The 27,559-nt window shown below is 42.7% G+C and overlaps 1 protein-coding gene across 3 annotated transcripts; it reads right to left on the bottom strand.

Moving 5' to 3' along the window:
* Window positions 1-9,804: 9,804 nt before the first annotated feature.
* Window positions 9,805-27,470, bottom strand: PIG-A (phosphatidylinositol glycan anchor biosynthesis class A). Of its 3 annotated transcripts, XM_075686016.1 has the most exons (12): window positions 27,196-27,467; window positions 26,951-27,107; window positions 26,743-26,865; window positions 26,170-26,345; window positions 24,109-24,224; window positions 23,400-23,507; window positions 16,937-17,043; window positions 16,378-16,460; window positions 15,039-15,124; window positions 14,354-14,537; window positions 12,499-12,598; window positions 9,805-9,994 (listed from the first exon to the last, which is right to left on the bottom strand). In XM_075686016.1, exons 1-12 carry the CDS (start codon window positions 27,219-27,221, stop codon window positions 9,911-9,913), a joined length of 1,350 nt encoding a protein of 449 aa, XP_075542131.1. In that variant the 5' UTR covers window positions 27,222-27,467; the 3' UTR covers window positions 9,805-9,910. The 3 variants fall into 3 exon arrangements, with proteins under 3 accessions (XP_075542131.1, XP_075542133.1, XP_075542132.1); XM_075686018.1 differs by lacking the exon at window positions 26,743-26,865 and having other exon boundaries at window positions 27,196-27,470; XM_075686017.1 differs by lacking the exon at window positions 23,400-23,507 and having other exon boundaries at window positions 27,196-27,469.
* Window positions 27,471-27,559: the final 89 nt, after the last annotated feature.

Raw genomic sequence — 27,559 nt, 5'->3', positions numbered from 1 at the left:
CACAAAAAGCCCTACGTACGTATTGAACACTTTTCAAGTGCGAGATATATGCACAAAACAAGCGAGACTCGTGTTACTCTAGAGGCAGCGTATTTTCCATAGTACGCAGCCAACTTCATTGACCACTGCCAGGTTGCGCCACGGTGCGTTCAGAACTCCAGCGCATCAGCCCCATAAGTGAGCTTGGCCTCAGCATGGGTGTTTTCGCCCTGCTGTCCTTGGTAGCGTCCACGTTGGGGTACAGCCACCGGAATGTTTGTAATACAAGGAAAGACTTTACTGTTGACTCCCATCGTCCAACCTAATTCCTAAAAAGTAAATTTATAATTATTTCTTTAATCTTTTTTCAATTCACTTCAGTATGATGGCTGCACCACTATAAACGCCGTGCAATAATACATCATTCCCCAGTAATCGTTTTTTGTTTTCCTCTTTTCTCCCCCCCCCCCCACCTACTAATTTTGTGCAAACCGCCACACTCTTGTCCGATCCCCCATGGGTAGATGGCACTTGTACAGAGGAAACGACAGTAATGCGAAACATCCTTGTCGAGTGTAGCCCAGTTTTTCCTGCCGTCTGTCAAACCGTTCTCACCCAGACAAACGCATAGATATTGCCCAAAGTGCTTGTGCAATCAATTATTGCGTGACACATCCGCTCTTGACTTCCAGGAAAAATGCACCGGGATTCTTCCAGAAGTGGCAGTTGTTGAAGTTAAGGCATCTAGCAGTCCAACATAGTGACTCCACATAAAAGATAAGCTCACTCCTTCCCATTTCAGTGCACCCTCAGAGCTGCATAGAGTGCCTGTGTCACTCTACAGAACTCTTTCTTTGCCAAAATGCCTTGCCCCAAGAAGCTTCTCCCTCCAGTCGTGTCGTTAAGCAACTCGGATGCCTAAGGCCTGCACTGCCCTACTGGAACGAAAAAGGATCGCTGAACAGTAATACTATGAATCAATGAAATGGGTGAACCAATGAACGTTGAATAATTTAATGTCCAAGTAGTGTGCATATGTACCACAATGTTACATAATGCACATACATAATCATCTCTAACATATCGCTGTAATAAAGCAATTTTCAACAACCACTGTGTCATTCCCACCGCATGTACTACCATTTTGCACACACATTACAACGGTGGTTGTCGTTTCGCTGCAGAAACATAATTCACGAGAACCCTTCTAACCAAGCAATGCTTCATGTCGTGTCACGCTCAACAGGGATTGTGGCTGCCAGAACTTCTTTAGTCGTGCAGACATGAAAGGGAATGCACATGACACATTTGTGCAATTTTGTAATGAAAACGCCAGCACCTACTGACACTGCGAGCGCTGCCAAATACAAGCCAGAAATAAGCTGACATACGTGGTGCAACAAATGTTAAGAAAAATGCCCCCTTTCTTTTATTCAATTTCGATATTACTGCTTAAAAGTTTTGACCTGTATGTAAACATCCACTATCATCGATACCTGCAGCCCAGACGACACACAGCCACCCCAGAGATGTCTAATAGATATCCCTATTTGGACGTTGGGGCCATCCTAAGGATGTACCAGAGCGATCCTGAAACATCCCAAGTGAAAGACCGAAACATGTTCTATGGATGACGCAGCTAGGCCTTTTCTTAGCTACTATTGGGACATAAGCCGGACATTGAATCTCAGCATAGGACTTCATCTGGATGTTAATAATCACTTAATGATGTCTGCTGGTGCTACCCCATGGCTTTCCAAGCTTGTGATGTGTCAAGCAGAGTCACTGAAAGTTCCAATGCTTTATTGAAACTGTCTGTAATACAAGATGTCAGGTAACTAGGGCAACTTGTTTACAAAGCTGTCCCTAATTTTTGTACAGGTATACCACAACGCAAATAGAATTTAGTATAAAAACAGCTGCCCAATGTCTGCTGCAAGTGTTGGCAGTGGATGTGCACAGCGCACGCGGTATACACTGAACACTACGCATTGCATCAATATCACATGTATGCAATGCCTAGCTGCGATGGCACAAATGCGTGCGTGAGCCCGCATGGAAGTACAATTTGCAGGTCCCTTCTTCAAGTAAAGGGGATGCACTATCAACGCTGCGCTCAATTACCTCGGTGGTGGAGCCAGGACAGCGTTTTGCCTTCTGCTGCTGGTGCAAGCGTTCAGTGCATGCACACTATAAACACTAGTGTACCTGCTGAGCTGCTGTGTGTATGCAAGACCTGCCTGGCACACACCAGGATATTCAAGTTTCCAAAGCCAATGAATGCTATTAGAAAATATGCAAACTGTGCTGTATGCATGAGCCTGGGATGTTATGGCTTTGCGTTATAATTTGGAAAAATCAGAAAAGACGTTTCTCTTTCTCCGAGACTGCAAGACCAAACCTTCATGCAGTAGACAGTCTGTTAATGTAGGCTGAGAAAGGGTATGGTTGTTAAGTCCTTAGAGACTTCCCTGGCAGGATAACCTAAAGTAGTATGTAATTTTACAGAGCACCCATCTGGGAAGTACACACACAGCCATCTGGTAGCCACCAGCCATCTCCTGACGCACGTTCACGAAAAAAATTTCGCATGCCAATTCCACATACAAATCATATCTGCATGATGCATTTTTCGCACCTTGCTAAGAAGTTGCATGGAAATCTACCGGACATATTCATTTGGATGTGGGACCTGTGGATCTTTTTGGGAGTCCGTGGGACTTCTTCTGTCATATAAGTGTACAGTTAGGTCCACTGTTAAAAGGTTCCTAAAATGGTTTGGACAAATTTTGTAGACGCCTAAGGCACAGCTACGATAAAGCATTCACCCCAGAACTTAAGTGAAGCATCCCATATTAAGAGAGCTACGGACGACTGCAAGTTACCCTCCTCCCAAGCTATGCTTTTTCTCAACTCGTTCGCTAAGCGATTGGGGCTAGGCCCTGCCTTCAGTGGCTCTGCATCATGATGTGATGTCGTGTCGTCTACTTCTGGTGTCTTGGAGCCAGTGCTCGACACCTCTCCAATAGCTGCTTGGCTACCGATCCCCAGTGAGAGCTATCCAAACAGCATGCATTGCAAATGCTCTGTCGCGGCTCCGAGTGTATCCAGTACTCCAGTAAACGCAAGCAAGCTGAGCATTTTGAAGGATGGGCAAAGGCGTAAACTAAATCCCCTCCGTACTACTACCGCTGTAATGAAGAGGCTTTAGCGTAAACGTGAACGACCTGCACGGTGCAGCCACCTAGTCGTGCAGAGCTTAACCAGCCAAACGCGAAGCTAATATTACTGTAACCAAGCGTAAAACATTTTAAATATTTAAAAAGCAATGCATTCACAATTATGCAGCTGCCGAAAATTTACAACAGCAGCAAAGTTACTTTGTTACTGCTATATTAGCTCTGTGTTTATCTGGCTGAGCTCTACGCCACCAGGTGGCTGCACGCTGCTCATGTTAGTGCCTCCGCCCATCTGGCAAAATGCCCAATCCATCTACATTTACTGGAATACCAGACATGCTGAAACTCTCTTTTGTGGTAGTAATCCTCCGGTATGAAGTGACGGCTGCAAATGCGTAGATCCTGGCACAGATCAGATACCGGCAGCCCGGTGCACTGCAACCATTCTGCTTGCCTGTTGTCTTGTGGAGGGATACGATGTTGCAGCTTGACATGTCCCCAATCGCTAGATTTGCAGCCCAGGATGAACCGAGGGCAATTCATGGTCCCGTTACAGTTCACTTTGTGCGGCAATGAATGGAATGGATGCCAAACACCTGAGACAGGATGTGCCTAGTTGTCACGCTCGTCAACACGAAAAGACTTGTCCACCAGGTGTGTGGCGGGATTATGCACCAGTGCAAATCTTACACTCCTTTGTCCTATGTTCACCCCCTCTATGCTGGAAAGTGGTTTCTCTCCAAATTCCTCTGTCTGGGTTGACTCGACGTGACCTGTTTACCCCCTCTATGCCAGGGAGTGGCTTCTCTCCGTACTCCTCTGTGTGGGTTGACCTGATGTGACCTATGTTCACTCCCTCTATGCCAGAGAGTGGCTTCTCACTATTTCTTCAAATGCCTCATTATGTAACGCCTCTTAATGCACAAAAAACAAGACATAGACGCAACTTTTCCCTTATGCCATTATTTTCTAAAACAAAATCCCACATAAATAGTTTTTATCCGTGTACTATAAACGAATGGAATTCTCTCCCTGTTGATGTACTTTAATCAGGGAACTTGACAAATGTGTTGGAAAACTATTTGTCACATAAAATAACACAACCATAAGCAGTATGTCTCACTATTTTTCTCGTTTTGTTATGTGAAATTTCCTGTATTTTGCTATGTTTAGTGCCCAATTGTTGTTTGGCAGTGTTTTTATCCACATTCAAATGTGCGATTCTTTTTGTTGTAGATACTGTGCTAAGGCAAGCATCTTGATTTTTGCAACGTGGCTATGGGCTGCATCCTTTTCATGCACTGTTTATATATATATATATTTCATTATTATCTTTGTTGCATTGTCATTACCTTGTCAACTGTATTGCACCTCCTGCATGGGCCAGTATGTTGGCCTGCAGTATGAATAAATAAATAAATAAAATAAATAAATAAATTTCTCTGTGTGGGTTGACCCGACGTGTCCTGACCAGGGAGCAAGACAGAATTTATTTATTTATTTATTTATTGATACTGCAATTTGATACTGCAATTTGATACTGCAATTGATACTGCAAGCAGTTTCACAAAAATGGCAAAATGTAAACAAAAGAAGTAAGGGTGCAGGTTGAAGCTCTGCAGCCAGCATCAGGTATACATTTGAACAAGATATCATACAGTAAAAAATAAAATACACAATAGAACAGTAAAGTAATGAAATGCAGTAACACAGACTAGGTAATATGTTGAGCGAATAACGTTGGTGACGGTTGCAACACTTCATTGTTAGTGAGGTTATTCCAATCGGTAATAGTTCGTGGAAGAAATGAGTATTTAAAATAGTTATTACAGATGCGAAAAGGAGTTAAAGTTAGCTGATGTCGTTGTCGGGTCGCATACCCAGACGAAAAATGAACTAAATGGGTGAGTTCAGTTCTGTAGTGTCCTTTAATTAATTGGTACATGAATTTAAGTCTTACAGAACGATTTCACTCATTTATTGTCGGCAGACCAGCTTTGATTAAAAGATGTGTTATCGATGTATGTCGGTAATTATTATATATGTATCGAGCAGCCCTCCTTTGAATATGTTAGTCTTAGTCAATGGGTCCCAAATGATAGCAGCATAACCTAAGGTAGGCAAGACAATACATTTGTAAGCAAGGAGGCAGACAAATCTAGGTTTAGACAAATCTAGGTTTAGACAAAAGGTCTAAAATAGATCTTGAATTCCCTTGTATTCGGGTGGGGTGCTCTACAGTTTGCGTCAAGTCAAACGAGAAAGCTATATCAAGCATTGCTTCACTTGATTCGTCACTATGTGTTTTGAGTGCGAATGTTGACCAGTCAATATCCGGCAAATTGAAGTCGCCTGTTAAAATAATGCGACATTTAGCTTAATAAAGGTTGTCATATAATCTTTAAGGTTATCCAAGACCATGACAGGCTATCCAGGCGGCCTATACAGTGCTCCTACAATATACTGCACATTGTTATGGTATGCCTTACAGAAAATGCATTCAATATTATGAGGTTGCCTGGATGGTGGAGGGTATAAGAAAATCAGCGAGCCGACATGTGGTGACACATCTTCTCTACCCTTGCGTGCAGGAGCACACATGCCAAATGTTTTGGTACTTTTTTTGTCTTGGAGCGCACTGCTCACCCGTTATGATGTATTAAACTTCTGTTATTGTTTTTACATCACCTTGTATTCCCTGCCGAACTCCGATGGTCAACCTGGTTCGAGCTCCAAGGAAGTGCTTTTGAAGGTCGCCGAAACCCCATCCTCCCAACTGGTGGCAGCCTTAACAACTGGTAAGTAGCGGAGGGACATGGATGCACGAGCCTCGTCTACCAAGTTGCAAGTGAAAGCAGCGTTTGCGATGGTCTACACCGGATTCTTGGCTACAAGGTGGTCAGTGTGAGACTTTCTCTGCCGAGTTTTGTCCAGTTTTGTTGAAGTGTTAGAACAGAACAGGTAATTTAAGCTATTGTTGTCACCTAGTTAGGTTGCAGCAAGATAGTTGTGTGCAGTAGAGCGAGCAGCACTGAAAACAGCCATGAATTTGAAGTTATTACATAACCGGAGTTGTTGGATCTGGCGAAGGAGTCGCACCTGGATGTCAATAGTGCACTCCAAAAACCACATTTGATTGAGGCTATTCTTGCTCAGGAGGCTGAGTATAATGAGCTTACGGAATGCCTGGAGATCATTAGAGACTGTAAAAAGTCAAGTAGAAGAGCAGAAAAATGAATGGGAACATAATGAGCAGAAAGTGCGGGAGCATGAGGAACGGGAATATGCACTAACGAGATCGAAAGCTTGTGAGTTAACTGAAAGCAGTCGTGAAAACGGCACTAACTGAGGTGGATGACTGTTCAGAACTTCAGGAAATGGAGATCGAGAATGCCGCCGCGCTGGAACTGCAGGAGTCTGAATATGCACAGGCAGAGGTCCCAGTAGTGGCAGCAGTAGAGTATTGCAAGAGCAGTTGGCAGATTTGTTTGTAGCGCCTACGTTGGAATGCCTACAGCGGCTGTTAGAGATAGACAGTTCAGCCTTGAAGTTCGAGAAAAACAAGGACCCCAGCCTGCGAACATCTGAAGCAACCTAAACGAAGGCGTGGCATGGAAAAACGTGAATTTTTGTGAGAGAGGCAGCCTACTGGTACTGGAAGTATGTAGGTCGCAGGGGTGTCACATTTGACCAGCTGGTCATGTCTCAGGCTTATCGAAAGGTTCTTTTGTGCTTCTCGCATAGAAGCTCTCGAGCCAGTCACTTAGGTGGCAAGAAAACTAAAGATAGACTATTACAGGAGTATTACTGGCCAGGTTGTTTCCATGACAGAACAATTTGTAAAGACTTGCGGCACATGTCGGCACGTGGAGCAGCCAGGTGAAAAGTTAAGAGTGCCGATCGTCACTGAGCACTTTTGCCGGCTCGTAGTTGACACAGTAGGCCCACTTGCAGTAACAACCTCAGTATACCATCATATTTCGACAGTGATTTGCCCCGCTACTAAGTTTCCTCAAAGTGGTCCCACTTAAAGAATTTAGTTTGGTGGAAATACTTAATGCACTCCTCCTGATATTTGTGCGAGTTGGTTTCCCCACCGAAGTACAGTCCGTCAAGGCACCAAAATGTCAAATGGTGCAAGTGGAAGCGATCTATTTCGGTCATGCATTCGGACAGCTCCGTCGCCGTCCTTCTGAGCTGAAAGTGGCTGTGATACGAGATTTCCCACAGCCTCGCACAAAGACCGATATTCTCTTTACTAGGGATCGCCGGGTATTATCAGCAGTACATTCCCAAGTATTCTGAACTAGCTAGCGCTCTTACTGATGCTCTTCGAAAAACCACAGACTGTCCTCTGGGACGAAAAGAAGGAATCCTCTTTCAATGCCCTGAACAGTGCACTGACAAATCAGCCTGTGCTAAGATCACCAGACTACACATGGGGATTTGTGGTTCAATGCGGTGCGAGCGAGGCATAGGTGTCATACTAGTATATGCCAAAAGGGAGAGAGTGACGGAGAACATCCATTTTAAGCAAGTCGGAAACTCACTAGTTGAGAACAGGCGTACAGCGCTACTGAGAAAGAATGTGCATGTCTCGTATGGGCTATTCAAAAATTGTCTGGCTATCTTGCAAGCTCGAGGTTCACCATTGAAACAGATCATTGTCCTCTCAAATGGTTGCAGACGTCTTCCAAAAATGACCGTCTCCTGCACTGGAATCTTGCTTTACAACAATATTTTTTTGAGATACGCTATAAAAAGGGGACTCGCAGTGGCAATGCCGATGCCTTAAGTCGAAGCCCCTAGACCGAGAATCAGCCTCAGGTGTTTCGTAAAACCATATTTTTTTCCTGATGTAGGGTACGAAGGGTCTTATTTTGGTTTACGCAGTTGGGTTATGTCTTGTGAAATGTATAACAAATTCATGTGTGTGTTTACTGCTGTTGTAGATTCTGTAAAACTGGCACTTTTGAGTGGGAAATAAGCCTGGCAGAGCTTAACAAGGTTTTGTCTCGTGCCTGTTGACTGAGCGGCTGAGTCCCAGTATACTTCAAGCACTGACCTGCATCATCCCTCTGGCCAGCGCATGTCATCCATTTCCCATTTGGATATCCTTCTGCAGTGTGGCAGTCTGTTACAGTTCACTTTGTGCGGCAATGAATGGAACGGATGCCAAACGCCTGAGACACGACATGCCTAATTGTCACGCTAGTCAACATGAAAATACTTGTCCATCGGACTTGTGCGATAGGATTATACACCAGTGCAAATCCTACTCTTGTTTGTGCTGCGTTCACCCCCTCGACCTTGGGGAGTGGTTTCTCTCCATATTCCTCTGTGTGGGTTGACTCGATGTGACCTACATTTACCCCCTCTTTGCCAGGAAGTGGTTTTTCGTATTCCTCTGTGCGAGTTGACTCGTGTCCTGACAAGGCGCTCTACCAGGGAGTAAGAGAGAATGAGGTTGCCCAGAGGGCGGATGGTATAAGAAAAGCAGTGAGCCACGACGTGTTGACACATCTCCCCTACCTTTGTGTGCAGGAGCATGCATGCTGAACGTTTCTGTACTTTTTTTTATCTTGGAGTGTACTGCTCACCCGTAATGATGTATTAAACTTCTGTTATTGTTTTTAAATCACCTCGTCTTCCCTGCCAAATCCTCTCCTATGGTCAACCTGGTTCAAGCTCCAAGCAGACGCTGTTGAAGGTAGGACGAAACCCCGTCCCCGTAACAGCTGGTGGCAGCCTTAACAGTCCTCACAAAAAGAAACCTCGAGACCAGCCTTGACCGCGCACCTCGCATCAGCAAGGAGCATGTTGTAACACAAGCAGACGCCACTTGCTGTGCGCCGGGAGTGCTTGAGTGTAATGACAAATTACCATTGTGTATACTCTTTCTGTTACTTTTTGTTTTATAGAAACAAATTAACAAACATTCCAATTATTACAAACATTTGTTCACCATAAATTGAAAAAAATTACAGATGCACAACCTGGGCAGCCAATCGTATAGCTCGCCTAACTGACATCCTGTGCACCCGCTACGTACGTGGTGACGGGGCAACAGAAAACTCTGGGAGTGGCGCCGCTGCAATTGGTAGCAATGAACATTTTTAAAACCTTGTAATAAATAACATGCTTTATACAGGGTGCTTAAATGTATCACTTCATGATCAGAAGGACCTGCCCTAACAACTCAGTATGTTTGTACAATATCATCAAAATCATTTCAAGGTCCTTTTAAAGGGAACACGCAAGGTTCTGGCTCACATCTTTAAAGTGCTGCTTCTGCTGGTGCATTCTGGAGTGCTGTCAATGCACTATGCAGGTAGATAGACAAGAACTAGCTCCATCATCTGCATGTCATCTTGTCAACTGCACGTCGACTTTCCACACAGAAATTCACTCATACTCTCCTAATACATGACCCTTGAACAATGAACCTATCTGTGCATTAGGAAGTTTTATATTTTATGGACCCAAACTTAGAAGATACAAACCACCAAGTTTACAAAAGAACACAAAAGGCCAACAAGAGAGTTTGAGTTTTTGCGTATGCAAAGCCGCTTGATTATGCTATTTCTAAAACTACATGACACATTATCTTTCATACTTGACATTTTCAAAGTACATGACAACGCAGTAAAATGAACAGCAATGCATCTTCGCATCCTTTATTCACACGGGAAGGTCCCCTACCAATGTAACATTGTAGGTCATTCTGGTACACACCATGCTGGAAATCTGCATTACGAATTTGTACTTTTTGTGGATTGGTGTGAACATCTTTCTGTGGTCTTGGGAGTTGGGTAGTCCACTGCTTTGTCAATCAGCTGGAGGCAAAAGGAAGCAAGCAAATGCCAAATTGGTAACACACACAAAATATGAACAGAGGATTTCAAGCCAGCTTGGCTCACTGGAATAACACAATCTTGATGCCTGAAGAAAGCACACAAGAACTAGGTGGTAACACAAAGGCTTAGTTTCACTGATGGTGCTAGTTATGTGCAGTACTCTTTGGGGAACACACGGGAAGTTTTTCAGCCCTGCGCTGAAATCCTCAAGCTGCGTTCCCACTTGATGGAGGCGGTCAAGATGAAACTCTTGTGTTGCAAATAAATGGATGGATTTAATGGGCGTACCATTGAAGCAAGGTGGTGGCTAGTGCCATCACGCTTGTTTTCTTTTTTCTTTTTTCCGTTGGCCCGTGGCCAACGTTATTAAACTGTAGATGCCTGAAGTTCTGTATTAAAGAGTAATCTATTTTCATTCTGTGTTCCCTACCTTTATGCCACCAATACTCCTGCTGTTGCCTTTTATTTTCTCCTACACCAGGTTTAATTGCCTTTCCCCTGCTATCTTTAAAACCAAAGAGATCAGGCAGGGCACACACAACAACATATAGCAACATATAGCATACATATACCTAAATATATGCGGAACCCCATGGCGACAACAATGGCAAAAATTATCTTGGAGTTCCCACATAATTGCTATTGCAATAAATGGCGCCTGCATTGCCTTTGCCTTAGGTACTCCCTGCAGAGTGGCCAGTTTTGCTTGCAAGTGTGTTTGGGTTTCTTCTTTTTACCAAGTTTATTGCAAACTTTTCAAGTTATTTGTCATGGTCTTTTGAGCCTTCATGCTTTTTTTTTCGTGCAGAATGAATTTTGTTGCATGATCTTAATGAATCCTCTCGCATGATTATCTTCAGGTGGCCAGAAGCGGTGCACGCATTTATATACAGGACCCATAAATGGGATGACCAAGCTGAAATCTACTATCACTGCTCAAGAAAAGAAAAAGAATTAAGGGGAGGTAGCGGCCACCACTGGTGCAATCAATGATGGCAGTGATGTGTTGACTGTTTCTCTCAATGTTTTTGAAAGGTTCAGCTGCTTCATGAAACTACGAAAATAGTGTAACATAAATCTTTTTTTTTTTATGAGAAGCATCACTTGTTTATGTATATTTTGAACAAGCCATACACAGTAAAAGGAAAAATGGATGCTGACAGCAAACAACCATATTATGATCATATGACATGAAGTTTATTTAGATTTGTTTTGGGAGGGTCATCCGCTAGCTGGCCCAGTTCACGTGGTCACACTGGCACTCCGAGTCCAAAATCCTAAATTTGAAGGCCACTTCACTCGCAACAACTGTGGTTACAGAGCTCTGTAGTTCATGTTGCGTAATGCTCCCAGCACTCTGACGGTATACAAGTGCAAAAAGCATCCAGGTCTTTGTTGTCTAATAATTGTTACAGAAGACCTCCTGCACAGTTAATGTCAGTGGACTTCATTCACATCATTGACGCAGACAATACAACAAAGTGCAAGAAATTAGTTTTAAGCATTACATTAAGATATCCCTGGAATATGCACTTATGGTTTCAGTAGTTCTGGAGAACTAGCAAACTGCATAAGAGTGCTTTCGTTCATTGACCATTAGCGGCACAAATGGAGAGAATGATCAAAACCATGCGTTTCAAGTCACGCTGCCACATTACTAACAATGCTCATACACTCTGCCAAACAAGCCACAGATAAAAACATCAAATCAGATAAAGGTTCACCTTTGGTGACCTTTATTTTCATATTCATAATTTTTCATATTCCTTCCTTGGCTTCGCTGTCTTTTGGTTCCTTGTGGTCTTGCTAGAAATTCGGCCCCTTGATCTTCCCCGTCATTAATCTCTATCACTATAAGATACGTCCCACAAAAGTGAGAACACCACCAAAAAAAGAACCTCAGGAGCCTCTAAAAACAGCTGTGACTTCTGTTATATGCATCTGTATATTCAGTTGGTGCATAACGTTAAGGCCACCTGCTCTCGGACTGCAGGCCCACATTCAACACATTCAAAGTGCAAAGTTTGCATTCAGTATTCGCTATGACAGGGAGCTCAAAGCACTAGTACTCAGAGGTGTCCACACAGGTCTGTTCATATATATCCCCCAATCCCCGTTGATTCCTACAAATGTATGGTGCAGGAGAAAAATAAAATAATGCATGAGAACTTTAACAGTCCTACTATTTATTTATTACTTACTTTTATTATTATTTTTTCCTTCATTGTTTTGCCTTTGTACAATTCATTAAAACGGCAATATGGCAGCTGCAATAGCAGTGGTACGTCAAGACAAATGGTCACTCATAATAACGCATCCTAATATGAAATCAGTCTCAAAATAAAGAATGCCGTGCAATATCTCATGCAAGACCAAGGATAAAATATGCTGCAACTTCCAAAGGTCACAGAATGTTTCTATAAATGTTGGGACAGTCATGACTTGTTAAAGTAATGACGTTTATTTAACAGCAGATGACTTACCGAATTGGGCCTGGCGTAAGACAGCACAAGGTGCGTGACATGGAGGATTATAATGACCATCCAGAAGATTTGAGCAAAGACGAAGCCGCAGCGTTTTGCCCTGTTTGAAATACACTTGATCACACTACGAGGCTACAGGCTACCAGCACACACTTCTTTCTTTATAAAATCTGCATGCAAAGAAAAATACTTAAAATGTAGATAGCAAGGCCCTATATAAGTTAACAGTATGGCTTGTTCACCTTGACGTCCCCTTTGCTGTTCACTTATAGCATGCAATATGTAATAAAGAAAGAAAATGAAAAAACTATCATGGGGAATTAAAGAAACAGTAGTCGCATGATACAAACATCCTAATTTCTCTTACAAATTTTTCTGAGCCTATAAGTCCATCCCTGCTGGCTATCATCACTGGAACCTGTGACCAAGTTCTTACACTACCAAGCACTATAAAATCTAAAGAAACAATTACAGTCAACACCCAATTTTCAGACTCCCTAGGACCGCGAAAACAACCGAAGAATTGGGACGTCCGAGAAAACGAATGTATGCCTTTAACTGCCCTCAAGGGCTCAAATCGCCACAGCCACGTCCGAAATCGCTTTAAAGACCTGCCAGTACAATTATTAGGCGTCTCTCAGCTCGTACTGTGACAGGAATGCTTCACCGCAATACATTGCGCATGCTTGGCCGTGTAACAGGAATGTATTGCGGCAAAGCTGACTTTCAGAAACCAGCGTTATGCAACGCTTTACACGTCTCGGTGCTCGTACTGCGACAGAAGACGGCGGGTGTGCGTGTGAACACATTTTTCGGAAAACATTTTACGTCCGTGACAGTGACCCCTTTGCGCACTTGGTATGCTTCACCGCAATGCAGCGCGTATGCTCGGCCGCATGACGCCTCTGTATAGTGGCAAGGCTGACTTTCGGGAACTTGCGTTATACAACGCTTTACACCCTTGCCGTGCTTTATGCGCTTCTACGCCATTGGCGAGGATGTTAAAGGCGGACTCGGCGCCACTGCCGACAGCGGCGAATCCTTTAAATTAAAGACACGGCACCAAACAACAGGGAGCTGGATAGCGAACGTCAAAGCAGCTAAAACAGCACAAAACGACCACTATAGGTGCCATCAGATCAACGAGCAAGAGCGCTAGTTCGAGCCTGCGAGATAATCAAAATGGCGGAGGCGATGGCTTCAATTAATGTCGTTTCGGACCTGCGGTCGAAGCAAAAGGTCTAAAAAATCGGACGGAGAAATGTTTCAGTGTCTAAAATTTCAGACGTCCTTATACACTGGCTCTATGGGGTATGATGTGGCAGTACCATGAAGGTGTTCGAATTATCAAGCACGCCTGAATAATCGGTTGTTGATTGTATATGCAAGATCACCATTAGCCTTTGTGATATATATTGTTACGATATATATGTTACTGATATATAATGCTAGAGTTAATACTAGACAGCCATAAGCAAGACACAGAGAAAGGATGTTCAGCTGGATGAGGACCTTCAAGCATGGTTACAAAGTAAATATCAGCAGTCTTTCTAGAGAAGCTTACAGCTTACAATATTTCATGTAGCCTTTACCACACTTTTTTGGTGGGTTCTTACTTTGGACTGAAACCAATCCAAGTCTCTGGAATAACACCTGTTGAAAGCTACGCATTCACCCTTTAATAGCCCTGCCAAGTCACAGTCATATGTGGCACTTCTCTTGAACATCACTTCTCTGGATCAGTGCCCTTATCATTTTTTTTAGTCGCGTTGTGAGACGCTGCAACACAGGAGAATCTTTCTGCACCAACAAGGCTATTTCTTCTGATTATCAGCATTCTGCTTAAAGTGGTTACCTGTCCAGCCTCTGACGAAGTGAAGTCGGAGGCTCGTGGTCAATAGAATCGTAAACATGTTGCGTTCGCTTGGCCACATTTTCCCACTGGTACATCTTGCTCACTCGTGCGTGTGCTTCTGCAGCTGGCACAACATCGCCTCGTGCATGTCGCTCAATGGCACACTCCAGCCCTTCCAGAAGCCCTGTACAACAAAATTTACTTTGGCTATACCTGGCATGTCCATGGTCTCACAAAACAGCACAGAGGTCATAAGGCTGCAGCATTAAGCCTCTGCAACAGTTTCAACTACAGCAAGTGCAGTTTTAATGTCAAAAGTTACCATAAACTCACAGACCGAGGCATGCTGTAGAGGGAAGGACGGCCAGCTCTGGTTGAGAGTTATCACTGTCTCAAGCCTTTTCCCCCTACAGAAAGTCCGCAGCTAAAAGCCATAACAGCCTATGAAACTCATCATGCCACGTAGTGCATGACGATTAGCAAGGCCAACCTCATCTATATGGCACAGTATCATGAGCCAATCCGTACGATGCTACGCTTGAAATAGAGTCACCTGCATTAACACATCATAAGTGATAATTGGTATCAAGCAGTTGAAAGAGAATAGCAGGTGCCAACGTGAGGCTGCACAAATAATTGACTCTCTCTAAAAAAAGTGAATATCTCAAAGCCAGGGTCTACTTGCCTCGCACACTGGGGTCACAAAGATGGATCAGATCAGGTGGAAGCACCTCGGGCACGCCTCCAACCCTGGTGCTCACAACCTGCAAACTTGGGTAGCAACCGTACAAGCAATCGGTACAGCCTAGGCACAGAACTGCGTGCTAAGCAAGGTAGAAACTTGTCTATCTTGTTTTGTTTTGGAAAAGTTTGTGTATTGCCTGATACTGAGTTAACGGTCTCAAACATGTAGACCATGTGCTTAATACAGCTAGGGAGCAGTCATCCTCTTTTTAGTAGCCAAAAGCTTATGCAACTCTCTCCAGGCCCCTAACATGCCATAAGAGTAATGAGGTATATGTACCTTGTATGCAGATTGACGTGTAATGCGAGTTCAAGCTCTCTAATAAAGAATTAACTGAATATAACTGAACTTATTCATTCATTCAATTACTTGCATGTTTACTTAAAATACAAAGTAAAAGCTTGCAGACACTAAAACAGGATAACCTGGTAGTAGTGTGTTAGTGCTTAGAGCATTCAGCAAGTGCTCGGAAAAGCAACTTTCTGGGCAAAGAAAATCACAATGAGGGCCAAATTTTTCTTAGGTTTTACTGCAAACAAACAAATGAAACAATGAGATGATTGCACAATGTTTTAGATATTTCCAAGCACTTCTGTTACAAATCTGGATTCATTTTTTCATAACAACAGTCTATGAAAGCTGTCAGATGTTCTCACTTCAGGATTAAATGCGATAAATCGATTTCACATTTCACTATGCCACTTCTGCAAAAGATACTGATAGTGGCAGTCTCTAGTGAACTGAAGGGCAGCTGTCATCCCAAGCACCTTGTTCTTTTTTTTTTGTCATGTTTCGTTCCCCCCTCCCCAAACCTCGAACCCCATTTTTTTTCCTGTGACCGACTGGCTTGATTCTCAAGGTGAGCGGGCAGTAAGGAGAGAATAAAAATATGACGATAAGAACTACAACAGGAGCTATGAAAACCTCATTTGCACTCACTGCATAAAGCCATACAGAATCTAGAGGTCCACATACATTATTAATTGATTACAGTGATGGAATTTCCCAGTTTGACATTATCATTATAAATGTATTTTAGTGTAATACACGTTACCTTTGCATAATAAATGTTATCAGATTTCCTTGCTCTCTCTCTCTCTCTTTCTCTCTTTTGCAATTTCAACATAATGTAACGGTACCGGGAAGCCAGCCTTTGCTTCATACAGGAACTTGCAAAAGCATGACAACAAAAGACAATAAATTCTTAATTTTGCTTGTTTTTCCTTCCTTTTTTTTTGCTTTTTTCTTTTCAGAGCAGCATTTTCAATCCTGAACTCACCCACAGGCACAGGCTTCCACAATAGCCATGCAGAATGCCTCTGTCAATGAGGCATTCAAGAAGATGTCTCCCTGCACCATGACCTGAAAGAAATAGCCAAGTCAAGTCTGCCACAGGATTACAGCTAGGTTCTAGGCAGGGCATGCATTTAAGCATTCTAATGAGGCAATAAATATGCAGGCCATTGCTTCAGAAAAACAATACCCGAGAGGTGAAACAAGATGTTATAAAATAATGCCAAAAGCTACAAGAAAGCTCCACATTTTCCTGTAACATATGCAACCAGTGTACAAAAATGTGTCTTCATCTGGGCCTGAAACCCTTCCTCGATTATTCCTTTATTCATCCTGAAATTTGATACAAATCAACTTATCTCTCCAATAACTCACACAAATCCATACTCACGCCTACATGCAGTGCAAAATAGTACATGCAATAGACATCCATAAATAGAGAAGAGCCGCCAAAGGCAACAGCCCCATAACTATACTGGCTTTTTTATCTTCTACGCGGAACTACCTCAATCTGCAGATATTGGGAGAACCATTTCCCCACTTACATCTCTCACAGAGTCGTGCTCAATGGCTCCCAGCATTGTAATTCTTTCCTGCAGTCGATGCCGTTCCCTAACTTCTTCAATCACAAGCCTTTTCGGGCCATCGCCACCTCAGGATAGAAGGACAACAAAGATGATGCAAGAAATTGGTGCACTGCGGAGCACACCTATTTGGCCTTTAAAGGCCAACTGCAACGAAATTTCACTGTGACTAAATTGACTTCAAAGGAGTAGCAGATACTACTGAAGCAATCATGGCAAAGCCGAAGGGTAGATAACTATCTGATTTTCTTATTAACAATCACTGAATATCACCCATACTTCAATGCATGCATAGCAGGCAACACTACGAAGGTGACAGCAACTTGTATCATTGCTCGCATCTGCGACTAAAAATTTGTGCGTCACATATAAAAGAAAGATATAGATATTGATCATGTAATTCAATTTTGCATTGACTCATACCACATTTATATAGCAAAATATGATATATTTATTACATGCACGACATTTAAGATCTGAACCTATTTGTATCGGCCGTGGTATAGCAAAAAGAAGTGAACGACTCGGTTTAATGTCAACACAACAGTGAACCCCAGATGTTCATTGAACGCACAATATATACTTGCAGCTAGAAGAGGGGAAGGTTGAGTACTGGCCGATTGCTTCTCCAACTAAAAGCAATGATAACTGGTGCACAGTCAGTCTGTGCTCTTCAATGCGATACACTGTTTACCTCCAGATGAGCGGGGGAACATGTTCTGCAACCGGCAGACACAGCACATCAGCTGGGCCCACGACCAACACATGGTATACACAACCTACTGGAAGCACAAAGGTATACAAATAATACATAATTTGATGTAAACGTGCTTCCAGAAGTTGTGGTTATGACATATGAAGTAGTTATTTTGTAGAAAGCGCTGCAGATCATAAACAACTGCAGTGTAAGGCGCGCAGAGTGAGAGGGAGAGAGGTGAAACTTTAATGTCCACTACTGTGGGCTGCAAGCCCGGGCCAGGTCCGTAACGGCCCCATTGCGCTCAGAGGTCTGCTAGTCCATGTGGCTGCAGCACATCTGCAGCCCGCGTGGTGGCGGTCCTCTGCCACACGGAGTGAACCTTCAGTTGCCACACTACTTGCATAGCTTCCACGTTATTGCGTGCTGTGTATGAAATGGAGCATAAGAGGACAATGTGCACACATGATGCAGATACCAGTGCATTGCCTCAGAGATTTTCAGCGTGCCACGGGCATTGCCAACCTCCAAGGTGACGCCAGGTGCCATGCTGGTTCTCATCATTTTGGGTTCTGCATCACTTCTAACAAGTGCTAATAATGGCGTTTTCTTTTCAGTTATGGTACCAAGAACGTATACTTTTGTAAGCGTTTTGTGATGAACCGACTGATATTTCAAATGCAAATTTCTCATGAAGGGTGCTCCATAGTACATATTGGGCACAAGACCACCAATGGAAACAGCGGTGCTACAATTGTACTTGCATTGAAAGTGAGATTACATGGTATTGCTTTGCCGTGGCAAGAGCACACAGGGTAATGTTATCTTGCAATTTAGGATATTTATTTTATTTCGATCATTCATAAACATTCTCTCTTGTCACTGAATAGTATTGACTGTCGTATTAGAACCAAAAAAGGTTGCTTGGGGCACTTGAAGCACCTTTCAATAGGCTCATATTGCAGAATATATCCAGCCAAGGCCAGGATTTGTTCTTACTTTGGGGTGATTGTACGTTTATAATGCAATGACAAGACGTGGTCTATGCAAAATTTAAAGGGTCCCAAAACGATTTGGACATAATTTGTAGACGCGTAGGGTACAGCTACAGTAAAACCATTCGTGCCACAATTTAAGTAAAGCATCAGATGATTACAAGTTCTCCTTCTCCCTAGCCATGCTTTCCCTCTTCAACTCATTTGCTGTGTGATCGAGGCTAAGCTCTGCCTTCAATGGCTCTGCGTCAGGACCTGGCATCGTGACACCTACTTACGGTGTCTTGCAGCCAGCGCACGAAGCCTTTCCAACCTTTCCGCCAGCTTCCCAGCCATTGATCCCCAGCAAGAGCTATCCAAGCAGCGTGCGTTGCAATTGTTCAGTTGCAGTGCCGAGCCCCCCCCCCCCCCCCCATGTCAGGTATTCCGGTAAACACAGGCAAGCTGAGAATTTTGACGAACAGGCACAAACGTGAACAACTTGCACGATGCAGGCAGCTGGTGGCGTAGAGCTGAGCCAGCCAAACGCAAAGCTAATATTGCTGTAACCAAGTGGAAAACATTTTAAACATTTCAAAAGACAATGCTATTACAATTACGCTGCTGCCGAAAATGTGCACCAGCAGCAAAGAGTAGAATACACTTGGTTAATGCTATTTTAGCTCTGTGTTTGTCTGGTTGAGCTATATGCCACCAGGTGGCTGCAACCTGCAGGTCGCTCACGTTCCATCAAAACACCCAGTCCACCGGAATTTGCCGAAATACCAAACACACAAAAATCTGATTTGTGCTAGTAACCCTCTGGCGTGAAGTGATGACTGGAAAATCCTGGTACCCACTAGATACCGACAGCCCGATACACTGCAGCCACTTTGTTTGCCTGTTGCCTTGCAGAGGGATGTCGCAGCTTTACACGTTCAATCACTAGATTTGCACCCACAACACAACAAGGGCGATTCATGGTCCTTGTGAAAAGAAACCTCAAAACCAACAGTGAATGCACAGCTCATGTCACCATGGAACATGTTGTAGCATAAGCAGACCACAATTGCTGTGTGCCGGAAGTGCTTGAGTGTAATGATAAATTGTTGTAGTGTATTCTCTTTCTGTTACTTTCTTTTCTTTTTTTATAAAAACAAATAAACCAACGTTCCAACCATTCACTCAACATAAAGTTGGAAAAGTGATCGATGACGCAACCTGGGTAGCCAATCGGATAGCTTGTCCAACTAACATCATGCACACCTGCTACGTAGATGATGACGGGGCGGCTGAAAGCTCAGGGGTGCAGTGCCGCTGCGATTGGTAGCAATTCACATATTTAAAACCTTATAATAAATTGCACGCCATATGCAGGGCTCATAAATGTGTCACTTAATGATAAGAAGGACCGGCCGGGCTACAACTGATGATAATGATAAGATAATTATATCTTAATGATAAGACATGGCCGGGCTACAGTTGGTGACAACATTTGCCGCATAGAAAAAAAAAAGGTATTTGACTTGTTCTTTTTTCATCTTTTTCATAAGCAGTGCAAATTAAGATGACCTGGACAACTATATGACACAAACATAACATAAAATTATGTAAATTTTACAGTACAAAACAAGACCACCACCATACTTCGTAGTTACACACTTCTTTTTTTCTTTTGTGCTCTTCAGGCATTTTCTACACTGAAAAACTGAAAGTTACAGCAAGATATTCTCTGCATTATCGAGCACTGGGATGCACGCAAATGAGGCACGACTACAATGCATGATACGCTTCTTATGCACGCTAACAACGATGCGCACAGGTCCTGAAAGCTCTGTATTGTATAAGTTATAAAACTTCAGCCGCTACAGAGATTCATCGACCAAATACATTGCTGTAAGTGAGTAACATACTTGCAGCATGAAGTTACGCCGATAATGAAGCAGCACTTCCTGTATGTAGACAGCCAAAGATAACAATCTAACAGATCCAAACAATTCCATACAGGCATGGGTGTGCATTATCCACGAAAAAGCAAAAAAAAAGCAATAAAGTAAACCGTACCAATAGACTCTCAACATCTATGACAAGATGCCTTCACATGTTCAAACCACCTAAAGGCCATTGATTTACGAGATGTGACACTTTGCCATGCGCATGACTGGCTGCACTGGTCATGTATATCTCGCTTCACGTAAGCGACAACTTTACCCTTGCGTATGGAACATTTTATTTTGTACATGCATACGCGCTTTTCAAAATTCGTCACCGGGGTCGTTGAGCTTCTACTGAAGTTTGTGCTTTCTATCTCTGCGACAGTAGGTAGGGCGGAATCTCACCTACATCAGCACAGAGAAACACCGTATATTATTATAGAGCATATAAAACCTTAAAATAAAAACAAAGAATGAGCACTCTTACATAGCCCTCCTACAGCGGACCAGCATTCAGTGGCAATGCGACGAAAAACTAAGTATACGACGGCACTGAAGCAGATTCTCCAGCCCATTACCAAACGTTACGCTTTCAGGCGTGGATGGCATTCAGGTGTGGATGGTATTCAGGAGTTGATGGCATTCAAGCGTTGACGGCAAGTGGCACCACGGTATGTCCTTGCCCCCAATGCTATCCGAAACTGGGCCTTTTGTGCAGTTCAAAATTTTGTTGTAGTTGGCCTCGAATCATCTCTGGTCACATTCAGCTGAGTAATCAAAAGTGAGGCTGCAGCACTCAGACACTATTGATTCCCAGGGAAATGGTATAAGAGCTGGAACGTCAACAACAATTTTCAAGCAGTAGAGTTGGGACAAGCTACATCTCCTCAAGCAGTGGCTTAAGCCATGCTAGTTAAACAACACTTTCTTATTTTTTTTCTTATGGGGCACTAAAACTCCATTTCTATTATATTGGCAATACTGAGTTGTTTACTACAGAAGAAAACTAGGTCCAAAGTCCTCTTTATTGATTTTCGTGCCAGAATTTCGGTGTCACAGATTTCGAAGTAATTTCAGATATTTGTGCCACTTTGGCTCAAGAAAAGTGTTTGAAGCTTGCAAGGTTAAGCCTCTGGTTCCTTTAGGCTACAACATTGTCCTTCTGTGCCGATAAACAATTAAGTAGACCCAAATAGATGCTGTCGAAATGCATGATGGCAGAGAAAGATGGTGTGGAAACTTCAGGGTGGCAACACCACCTATTCTTTTTTTTTTTTCTTAGTTTACAGCTTATGAAGCCTTTTCTCATGGTAAGAGTGGCCACCTTGCTGTTATGGAAGCACAGTTTGCCGATATTTATCATTAGAGTAGCCCAAAGGAGCACCGACAGCTTCTTACTGGGATAATTTAACTGAGAAATTTTGGCTAGATCTTGGCTACAACCCGTCACCCTGTGTCTTTAATCCCTGGGTGCACTTTCGCAAAAACTGCAGCCATACCAGTCAACCTGCTTTACACTAACCAAACACTTCAAAGTTTTCAGCAGAAACACACTCAACATTGACTACACATATAGTAGCTATGCAAGCCAACACTCTAAGAGGCCCCAGCAAAGGAATGCTCTTATGCATTCCGAGTGAACATGCACAGTCTGTAAAACACACAGTCATGTTGTTCCAATGGGTGTCACTATGAACCCAGAATGCACTCTCACCAGTGCCAACACTGGCCTCCAACAGCCCAATTAAATAATTTTTTTCCACCTAGCCGCAAATATAGTAAAGCATAAAGTTCTAGTGAAGCTCAAACACTTAGGCCTTAGGGTACATTCCGTTAGGGGAGATAGTAATTGAGGAATAAAACACATGTACAGTAACAGCGCATTGTTGATCTTTTTCTTTTCTGTCTTTCCTGCCTTGGTCTCCTTTTCTCTGCAACACTTCTGCGCTCCCCTTTGCAAGACATTTTTCTTCTTTCTCTAGTGATTCCCACAATTAAAGCCTACTCAGAAAGCCGCATACAACATCAGTGTACAGCGGCAAGTTAAATCTGTCAAACTCTGCGCTGTCACTAATGATTCTGCAGAAATATGTGCACCTGCGTCAAGCTTTACATACTTAGTGACTTCGTCACAGCAATGCCACAAAGAAAACAGTGCATACATCATACTACGTGCGTGCGTGCACTAAGGACTACGCATCTGCAATCAGTGGCATGTGGTATCAGAAATGGTAGAATGCTCACGTAATGATAAAATACACTAGTGTCATCAAGAAACTACAGTGCTGTGATGACTGTGAGTAAGTCTATGTGTCCTTTTTTCCTTTTTCATGTTTCGTGGTTGCGGCATTCCAGTTTCCTAATAATAATGTACATATTAGCGCAATCCATCCTCCTATTCAAGTATCAGAGACATCAAATTGTTCTAAACCTATCCATCATATATAGTATCTACGAGCTGACAACAGCTGGAAAGTTGTCCACATCAGTTCACAAACTTTCCAAAATCATCTGAATTTCAAAGAAACATTAAACTGTGAAACCGGCTCTCAAAATTTACTGTTATGCTAAGTAACAGACTATGTACTTTAAAATTTACTTCAACCTTCATTACGTTTCTAATTTTTAAAGCGATCATGCAATTTCTGCATTTGCACTTCGTCTCTTTTTATTCCCCCCGATTACATCCTTTCAAGAATGTGCCAAGTGATCTAAGACAAGTAAAACTGCAATGGCACGTAAATATATGCCAGCTGACAGCAACATGAAGATGTAAAAATGCTATGAGTAGCTCTAGCAGCCCTACTAACTGCGCTCACCTATGATAAAGTGCACATTGGGGTGTCTGTTGCAAATCACTGGAATGACACCTGCCATCAGGTCAACACCCTTGCGGTAAACCAGCCGACTGACCACAATGATAGTAACTGAAAACAGGAAAATATGACGATCTGGCACCGATACAACAAAATGGCTCCCGTCACTACACACTGCTGTTGGCAGTATGCTCCACAATAAGCCATGCTCCACGATTAGCAATGGCATTTTTACCAACCCAAGCATACAAAATAAAAAGTTAAATTTTAATGTTTGCAGCTCCTCAAACTTTTTGATTTATTTATTTATTTATTTAGTTTGTTAGTTTAACATCCCGGAGCAACACTGGGGCAATGAGAGTGGGGAGATGTGGATTAATTTCGATCACCTGGGGTTCTTTAATGTGCACCTAAACCTAAGCACGCAAACATTTTTGCACTCCAGCCCCATCGCAATGTGGTTACTGCAGTCAGGAATCAAACCTATGACCTTGCGCTCAACAACAGAATGCCACAGCCACACGGGCACGTGGCAGGGTTCCTCAAACTTTAGCCATTCACTAAAGCTCCAGCAGTTAACATACACTGGTATGATATCTTTGCCTTGTTCTTAATTTCATTCAGGCATGCTCATGTTGTAGTATTTCAAGACAGGCTGCCAATGTGGCCATTTTTTTCCACTGGCACAGCTTTAGAAAAAGTGCACTCTCACCTTTATCCGAGGGTCTTTTGTTCAGGTCAGGGAAGAAAACAGCAGTCTCTACGGCATTCGGTATGACAGACACCCTGGCAGGTGGCACATTTGCCCTCAACACAGTGTTCTCCTTTCTGAAAGATGGGTGCAAACAGATTGTTCATCAGAACGATGACAAAGGAAAATTAAATTGCAGTGGCTATTATGTGAACGAAACTGAAAAAACTTTTTCCTTCCTTTATTTTTCTTCTTTTACCTGGCACGTACCTGTGAATATAAATGTCGCTCACATTATTTGCATGTGAGACAGTATTACTGATAATAATAAGATCCTCACAATTTTTACACTGTTCCTTTCCTTCATCAATGTGAAATCACAGCATGCACAAGTTAGTCAGATGTCACGAAAACTTGATAGCAATGGCATTTCGATATCAAAGCTATTGTTAGCTACATCAACTTTTTAAATATTGCCTGTGCCAGATAGCACAATTATAGCCCTTGATCTAAATTACTCGATGAGGTGGCAACTATGATAAACCAAAATGTCTAATTGAATAAAACATATTCCCGCCAATTAATGTTTTAATTAATTACTTTACGGCCCATACTTCAATCTGAAAATGGTACCTTGTGAGTATGCAAGGCACACTTGTAACGGATTTTGAGGATGGCACCTGTTTTGAGATATGCGTCAACAGACTCGTGGTAAAAATGCACTATTGTTCCACTTGCTCCTTTAGGATACCATTGCTTTATGCACTGAAGCACAAAAGTAACTGGAACACCAATGCATTTCGTCAGACACACAGAAAATTAATACCTTGAAATTGGTGTGGTCCTGAGAATTCATTCCAAGTAGATATGCTTTGCATACTCGCTAGCTGCAATTCGTAGATTGAAATGTGTGCCCCAACGTAAGTAAAATGTTAATTAACATAATAATGTTAATTATTCAATTAGACATTTTGATTTCTCATAGTAGCTGCCGCCTCATCGAGTAATTTAGATCAAGGGTTATAATTGTGCCATCTGCCACAGGCAATATTTAAAAATTTGGTGCATCTAAATAAAAATGCCCTGTATACCATGGACGCCTGTTAAGAGGGAACCCAGCTAACCCTTTCTGTGCTGCAGGAAATGACAAAAAGGGTATGAAATGTCCCACAGATTTTCAGAAACATGGCTATATGACATCTATTTCGTCATTGGCTATATTGTTACAAAATTTAGTGATGAGCGCACTTGTCAGTAATTTGCTAAGCCAAACTTAAACAGCTGCCATTGATGCCGTCTACTTGGCTCAATAAGAGGGCCGAATTGGAGCAATTGAAGGAGGCGATTCCGCAAGCAACACGAGAAGCACATGGCATTGTTGTGGACCTAAACAGCTGTACCAGCATCAACGGTGACGCAGAAACCTGCAGAGAAGTCCTCGAATGGCATCTGTAGTCTGTTAATTATTCTGACGATGCCAACCAGGAACCACGGCACCAGCGGTGTAGCTGGTTCTTCTGGTTCGCGAGGGTACAGCTTAATACGCTCAATACACTGGTGCATTTTATTTTTCAACAACATGAGGGCGCTGAAGAACTTTGAGAAATCTACATGAAATGTAAACATCTACAGTGAACAGGTCTTCACAGTGCCAGCAAGTGAAATTTATTTAAGTATGTAACAGTTGCATGAAACAATACTTTGTATCATGAAAATCCAATAACTTTTTTTTGCATCTACATTTTATTTTAATGCTCTTGATTGTTTTATGTCATGGACATGTGGATAGCACAGGAATAGTACATTTATAGTTTTGCAGATTACTTCTGTTAAGACGTGATTCTGAAAAGACAGATTTTCCACAGACCTGCAGATTTTAAAGGCCTGTAGATATTTAAGTGTATTAAGCCGCTTAGTAATCCATGTGAAAAAAAAGAAAGGCAAAAGCATACTTTCTACAATACGCTCCATCTTGCACATCTATTTTGTAATACACAATATGCCCAAATCTGGAAGGCCGATTGCGCTCTAAAATAAATGTAAGTTCGTCAGAAGAAGGAATAGTCATGCTTTTATAATTACCCAGTGTGTGAGACGCATATAACATGGTTGGCAAAGGACAGGGACATGCTGAGCAGTTTGTTTGTGATGATTGCACTGGCATCGGCAAATCCAAACAGTGAATGGTCTGTAAAGACAGCTCGAAGACCCAAGGTGGAAGCATGGAGCATAACCTCCAATGCCAAGGATGAGAACGCCTTGACAAAAGAATGGGGTTTAAAATTAATACAAGCACATTGTAACTACTTGATGCATCTGGTATATGCAAAAATGAGCTACCAAATACGAGACACAGTTGTATATGGCTCGGAAGATGAATTATTAGATGGCCATGACTAATAATGTATCGCCCTATCTACAACTTATGCTTTAATTACAGTTAGTGCTATAGTGCTGGTGCTTTTGCACTGCTAAAGCTTTTTTTTTTTTTTCACTTTTGGTGCAAGTGGAACGTAACACACTGGGTATGCTTAAAATGACTGCCATCACTTTTTTGCCTAAACTGACGAATGTCAGTTTGCAGGCTCAAAATACCATGATCAAAAATGACATGAACTTCCTCAAACAAGAAAATTAACAGAGGATCAAGCTTACTGAATGTGCATGAACAACCGTGATCTCTTCTCTTATGAGAATGTTCCGTATGAGTGGAAAGGAAATCATGATGGTTGGTAGAGTGCATTGGTTGTATATAACAAGGAAAGGAAGGTAGTACACCTGAAAAAAAAAAAGGGGGGGGGGGCACAGGTGGTGTAGGAGCTGCATATTATAATCGAACGAGCACTACAGTGAACTGCCATACCTTGAGCCCAGACGTCATGTATCGAACTCCTTTCCTGTCCCCATACGCGTGCGTGATAACGCAAACTTTGTGTCCCAGAGCTAAAAGACATTGGGAGAGTTGGTAGATGTGACTTTCTACACCACCTGTATTGGGATAAAAGAAGTCCGAGACCATGCTGCAAGAAACGAGGAATTGTGAAACACCCCAATGAATAAAATAAGAACTTTTTTTAAGGACGGTCATCGGTAGAGCGGATTATTCACCATATTCTGTGCCGCTTTCGTTCCATGTTAATGACGAATTCCTAACGGTCGAATAAGAGGAAACGCTGCAGACTCATTACCGCAAGCAAAGCACGGTAACAACTGATGGTACGGGTAGTAAGGGCGTGCAGGCAGATATGTCACGTCCTCTACAGCCCTTTCACTGCCGTCTACGGCAGCCAACGCTACATGATCACGAACGGCATGTGCAAGCACCAACACTCAAGCCACGCAAGAAACGAAAGTTCTGTGTCACGTGACCCAACAAATATGGTAAAACTTGGCCTTATGTAGACAAATGAACGCAGACACCCACTACTTCGACTGGTGGTAGCTTTGGCACCATACTCTGCCCTAGCGTCTA

Source organism: Dermacentor variabilis, chromosome 3, assembly GCF_050947875.1.
Source record: "Dermacentor variabilis isolate Ectoservices chromosome 3, ASM5094787v1, whole genome shotgun sequence".
NCBI lineage: Eukaryota > Metazoa > Arthropoda > Arachnida > Ixodida > Ixodidae > Dermacentor > Dermacentor variabilis.
Note: the sequence above shows the minus strand (reverse complement) of the source record. Positions and strands in the feature narration are given on the sequence as shown.